This window comes from Pezoporus flaviventris, unplaced genomic scaffold (assembly GCF_033815535.1).
Source record: "Pezoporus flaviventris isolate CSIRO_AGI_PZ_B2104156 unplaced genomic scaffold, CSIRO_AGI_Pfla_v1 ptg000035l, whole genome shotgun sequence".
Taxonomy (NCBI): Eukaryota; Metazoa; Chordata; class Aves; order Psittaciformes; family Psittacidae; genus Pezoporus; species Pezoporus flaviventris.
Genome location: NW_026892583.1, coordinates 539952 through 545951, shown reverse-complemented (window position 1 = coordinate 545951; position 6000 = coordinate 539952). Strand labels below are relative to the sequence as shown.

General features: G+C 50.2%; 1 protein-coding gene across 4 annotated transcripts in view; it reads right to left on the bottom strand.

Moving 5' to 3' along the window:
• Positions 1-4338: 4338 nt before the first annotated feature.
• The window catches only part of ABTB2 (ankyrin repeat and BTB domain containing 2), a 165072-nt gene continuing 163410 nt past the window's right edge, over positions 4339-6000 (bottom strand). For all 4 annotated transcript variants that reach the window (XM_061462054.1, XM_061462055.1, XM_061462052.1 and 1 more), the window contains one exon: positions 4339-5692. In XM_061462054.1, coding sequence (XP_061318038.1) covers positions 5495-5692 — 198 coding nt within the window. In that variant the 3' untranslated portion in view covers positions 4339-5494. The remainder of the gene's footprint in view (positions 5693-6000) is intronic.

Sequence of the window (6000 nt, the reverse complement as noted above, 5' to 3'; positions counted from 1 at the left end):
ACTGCACACATCTCATGGCATGCCTTGTGCTAGCAGGGGCGTGAAGGCTGAGGATGAGGAGAAGCAGGGAACAGGGCCACAGGTTGCTGCCACCTCCTGCTTGAGTGAAAGGTGGAGACGGGAGTGTTGGGTGACACATCCTGTGCTCAGTCTCTAGTAGTGAGCTGCCTACCTGGTGCGTGTGGACATGAAGCAGTGAGCTTCCACAGTGCAGCCGAGCTGCTGCGGGTGGCCTGCTTGTGCTCCAGTTATGGAGAGTAGGAATAGGGACAGCATGGAAACAACTCCAGTCCTGGAGCAAGCTGCCTTCCCTGCTGCGCTCTGATTTTTAATCCCATCACAACCCCCTTTTTTCCTGCCTCTTTTCCTTAAGCAAACAGAGCTGAGTGCAATGTTCTGCTTGCTGGGGATGAATGGATCCCTTGTACTCAAAACCTGCCCTTTGTGGGGGCAAATCTAGCGCTGAGTCCCGTTCACCGCAGCCCATGGTGACAGCAGCTCGCTGCCCTGTTCCTCCAGGCAAAGAGGAGAGCAGCAGCTCCCTCTGGAGTCCCCTTGGCCGGCTGTGCTGCGGCAGGTGCAGGAAGCCACCACGCCTGGTGGCTTGGGCAGCAGTTGGTGAGGGCACAGGGCCAGTCGGTAGCGGTGCCGCATCAGCCGGTGCTTGCCTGCTGTGACGAGCCTTGTTAGAGAGCAAAGAGGTTTTAGTTGGGGCTGAAAGGCACGGAGCATGTTCAGGCAGATGCGTGAGCGCCGTGTGTTTCCCTCTGCTCCCTGGAATGTGTGATTGCAGCCAGCAAAGGTTTGTGCTTCCCCAAAGCTGGGCAGACTCTGCTGTGTTACTGGTGAGAGCTACAAGGGCAGCACTTGTATAAAATAGAATCATGGAATGGTTTGGGATGAAGGGACCTTAAAGCTCATCCAGTTCCAGCCCCTGCCATGGGCAGGGACCCCTTCCACTAGAGCAGCTTGCTCCAAGCCCCTGTGTCCAACCTGGCCTTGAACACTGCCAGGGATGGGGCAGCCACAGCTTCTCTGGGCACCCTGTGCCAGCGCCTCAGCACCCTCACAGGGAAGAGCTTCTGCCTAAGAGCTCATCTCAGTCTCCCCTCGGGCAGGTTCAAGCCATTCCCCTTGGCCTGTCCCTACAAGCCCTTGTCCAAAGCCCCTCTCCAGGTTTCCTGTAGCCCCTTTAGGGTTACAGAAGACTGTTACAAGGTCTCCCCAGAGCCTTCTCTTTTCCAGGCAACACACAAGAAGCTTCATGGGAATTTTCAATTTCGTCTCCTTGTTGGAGTAAATGTGCTCCAAAGGGAATTGTAGGTGTTTGCATTCCATGATTCTCAGTGTTTGTACTGGTGGTTTTCCAGGCATGCTGGGGCACTGGCATAGTGCAGGAGGCAGAATCTAGCCCTCGTGTCGGTGCCAGCAGGCTTCTCGTGGCTGGTGTAAATCAAATGCTGAGAGATGCTCATGATGGTAATTTGTTATAGAACTGGTGTTTGAGTCATGCTACGCCTACACCAGAGGGGCTGTGTGGTTCCCTTTGGATGTGTGGTTGGATATTCAAGGAAAGAAACCATTAGGAAGAGATTTTCAGCAGCTCAGCACAGGTTCTGGCTGTATTTGTGGTTTCCTCTGAAATGTATTTAGCATCCATTGGTCAATGAGAAAATGAACATGAGCCGGCTTCAGTGTGCACTTGCAGCCCAGAAACCAACCGTGTCCTGGCCTGCATCAAAAGGAGCGTGACCAGCAGGTCGAAGGAGGTGATCCTGCCCCTCTACTCTGCTCTTAGGAGACCTCACTTGGAGCATTGTGTGCAGTTCTGGTGTCCTTAACATAAAAAGGACATGGAACTGTTGGAGCAAGTCCAGAGGAGGCCACGAGGATGATCAAGGACTGGAGCACCTCCTGTATGAAGACAGGCTGAGGAAGTTGGGGCTGTTCAGCCTGGAGAAGAGAAGGCTGCGTGGAGACCTCAGAGCAGCTTCCAGTATCTGAAGGGGGCCTATAGGGATGCTGGAGAGGGACTCTTCATCAGGGACTGTAGTGATAGGACAAGGGGTAACGGGTTCAAACTTAAACAGGGGAAGTTTAGATTGGATATAAGGAAGAAGTTCTTTCCTGTGAGGGTGGTGAGGCACTGGAATGGGTTGCCCAGGGAGGTTGTGAATGCTCCATCCCTGGCAGTGTTGAAGGCCAGGCTAGATAGAGCCTTGGGTGCCATGGTTTAGTGTGAGGTGTCCCTGCCCACGGAAGGGGGGTTGGAACCTGGATGATCTTAAGGTCCTTTCCAACCCAAACTATTCTATGATTCTATCCTAGAAAGCATTTAAGCCCTGTTGGGGTAGCACCAAACTCTGAGTCACAGCTCAGCCATTCCCCCAGCTCCAGGGGGATCTGCAAGGTTTAGGGGGCAAATCTGGGGGAGGAAAAGAGAGCCCTGGGTCACATTCTAGCCCTGGGTCACATTCTTGCTCTTAAACCTTTATACTTCTTGCCTCATAGATAAATAAACACCTTTGGGCCTCCTCTGCTGCGTGCCTGACTGTGGCTGTTGGAGTGTTCTTCAATGCTCTTTGCTCTGATGAGAGTCCTGCTCCTGTCATGGTAAAGCACCAGACACAGGCACCAGCTGGAGCTGGTTTAGCCTTTGGGGTTTTGAAGTGACCTGGGAGGAAGTGGGATTTGGTTTTACCCATTTTATTGGGGAGGGAGTAGAAGGTGTTTAACTCCCATGGCTCAAACATCGCTGGGTTAACAGTGGCTTTAACCCTCGCTGTCTCTTCTGCTGTAGACAGTATCTTAGAATTGGGATTTCAACACTGCCATAGAATCTTAGAACCACAGAATGGTTTGGGTTGGAAAGGACCTGAAGCTCATCCAGTTCCACTCCTCCACCATGGGCAGGGACACCTCACACTAAACCATGTTGCCCAAGGCTCTGTCCAACCTGGCCTTGAACACCGCCGGGGTGGAGCATTCACAGCTTCCTTGGGCATCCTGTGCCTAACAGTAAAGAACTTCTTCCTTATCTCCAACCTGAACTTCCCCTGTTTCAGTTTGAACCCATCACCCCTTGTCCTATCACTGCAGTCCCTGATGAAGAGTCCCTCCCCAGCATCCTTGTAGCCCCCTGCAGACACTGGAAGCTGCTCTGATGTCACCATGCAGCCATCTGCTGCTGCTTCATGGAAACCAGGAAAACTTCAGCCAGGGAAAATGCAAGTTAAACTAATGGCAAACTTGGTTATGAACTTGAGAACATGTTTGAGCGTAGGAAGGGGAAATTAATTCCTCTTTATCCCTCATTTTAAAGCACAGGATGATGCACATATACACCAAAACTTTAAGGTGCTAAAGCTGCAGCAGCCTTTTCCACAGAAGTGGCTTTAAATGTGCTTTGTCTCCTTGTCAGAAGAGCAGAATAAATGACAGAAGCTGTGTATTTTAAAATTACATTGTTAATAAAATCCTGGTACATTTACATAAATGACAACAATAATGTACAATTAACAAAGCATCCTCATATTACAGCAACAAAAGAGGACCTAGAGCTTTGTACAGAGATCGCCGGAGCAGCTACTTGAAAATACTTTCCAAGATAAAGCCTTTTGTGGTAGTTTGCAGTGCTGGTTTTGAAACCTCTCTATGGCTTCCTGGTAATAAATAGGGTTATTGCAGCTGGTGATCTTCAGGAGTGGATGCGCACCTAAAGCACAAAGTGAAGCGTGCCCTGACCAACTCGTGTTGGTTTAACTGAGCCTGGACTAACAGCTTTTATCCGTGCATGCAGTCTGCATCTCGTGTAAATACTTGAGGAGTTGAGGGTGCGTCAGGTTTTGATGGATGCCTTGGGAGATGCTGTTGTTTGTTCTCCTTCCCTTCATCTACTTAAGCCATGGCTGTGTTGTGCTTTGGAACTTGGGCCCAGCTGGGCTGCCTCCTTCCAGTGTGTTTAGCTATTAATGGTTGGATTTTAAGGAGCTGTAGTTCTCCACTGCCCACTTGGCTTCCTCTTCTCCCTCACCCACCTAAACCAAATGATGAGCAAATGCTTTTTGGGGGTGCTAACAAAGATCAGTGGGAATATCTGAAGCTCTTTCCTTAAAGCTACTGGTAAGAGCAAGGTGTGGTTTTATACAACTGCCTCCTGTGGTGGCGTTACTTGAAGCGCACTCAAAACCATTGCTTCAGACTCAGAACTGTAGAGAAACCATCTCCTTCTAGTTCTCCAAAGACAGCTAGAATGTGGCCTAGAGGGAGTAATCCTGGACCAGAAACATCTGTCTGCTGGGAACAAAAGGATGACGGACATCCAAGTTGAGGCATCTGAAGTGCTGCTGCCTCTATGTAACTGAGCCCACCTCTAGGAACCAGCCAGGTATTCACCATGCTCCCAAGTAGTGTATCTGTGGAAAGAACATCATTCCATGATGAAATGGAATGGCTGTGGAAGCAGAGGCTGGAGGTCAGGGCTTCCAATCCCATATAGCTCCAGAGAGAGAACAAACCATCAAGTTACTTGTTCCTCTGGGTCCCAGGGAGACTTTTATTGCTATTTATGCTATTGGGTAGCTTTTCAGCATAGCACTAGCTCCTGCTGCACCTGAGTCTTTTAGAAAGCATCCCTTATGGTGTCAGCTCTCACAGATAATGCTCAGAAACAGGTTTCTAAGGTAGAGGTGACTGGGGCTACCAAACCCTGGTAGTGAAGGGGTAGAGTGTTTCATCTTCCCTCGTTGAGATGGATCCATATTTACAACTAGCACAGTGAAACTATGGTATAAAAATACAACCCCCCCCCAATTCTCCCCTCCCTGCCCCAGCTCAGTTCTTCATCCTGGATTTAAAAAGTGAATAACTTCAGTTAGGATTAGTTTCTACTCAGCTTTGAACATCTACAAGATCTCTCTCTCAAGGTGCAAACAGGTTGGGGGCAAACTTATGTCAGAGTCTCTTGATGTATACAGATGCTGGTGTTTATTACTACAGTGAAGTAGTTGGTGTGTGCCAGCCTCTGAGTTCAGATGGGTCACTGGCTGAATGGGCAGTGGTCTGTAGGGTTAGAAAACTCCTAGGCAGCCTTTGTACAAGTAAAACATCTACGTGTATGAACTAGGTGGCCGTTACGGTGTGTAGACTACCTACTAGGTGCTGGGTCTAGGTCAGTTGCCTCCCTGCTCTACAGCCCTGCATTGTACTTGTGTAAATGGCAGCGTTGATCTTCCCTTCGGTTCAGGTTCTTCACTTGCAGCCTCAGTTCCTGTTTGTGCTGTGACAGTGTTTCTGTGACAGTAGTAGCACAGAGAAGCCAACTCCCCCCTGGTCAGCGGGACGAGGCTCAGCCCCTTGGGTGCCTGGGGGGTGTCTGTTGTAGGGGACTTTCAGCAAGATCCAGAAGGCAAACAGGAAAGCCCCAGCTCTGCCTGACAGCACCTCCCCGTGCACACTGAACCAGTGCTCCTGCCACTGCCTTGCTCCTGCTCCTTCACACCCTGGAGGTGACGTACACGGAGTGCAGGCGGGCGGCCAGGGCTGTCTGCAAGTCCCTCAGTGGGTCCAGGCCTTGCACTTTGCTGTTCCTGCTGTAGATCAGCTGCTTGAATGAGTCCTGCTCCAGCAGAGAGCTCATGTGTTTGAGGAAGAAGCCTTCACAAAACGAGGCAAGTTCAGGTGCGTTGTGAATCTGCAGAGGAGAGAAGATGAGTTAAGTCTTTCCTGCATGGCACAGACCCAAAGGACATGCCTGAGCTTCTTATTTCTAGTGCTTTCCCCTTTGATAGTTTCTAAGAAAAAGGATGGCAAAAACAGTGGAAAAACGCTTTGAGGGTAGGACCCTTGATGGCTGATCATTTCCTTCGGTGCTTTTTGCAGGCACAGGTGTGTGCAGGGAGGCATTGAAGCAGCTTTAATTCCTTCCCTGATGGCCTGCACTCCAGCCTTTTCCTCTTAAAGGAGCAGAGAGCAGCTGCTGCTGAAGTGGCCAAGGTACCT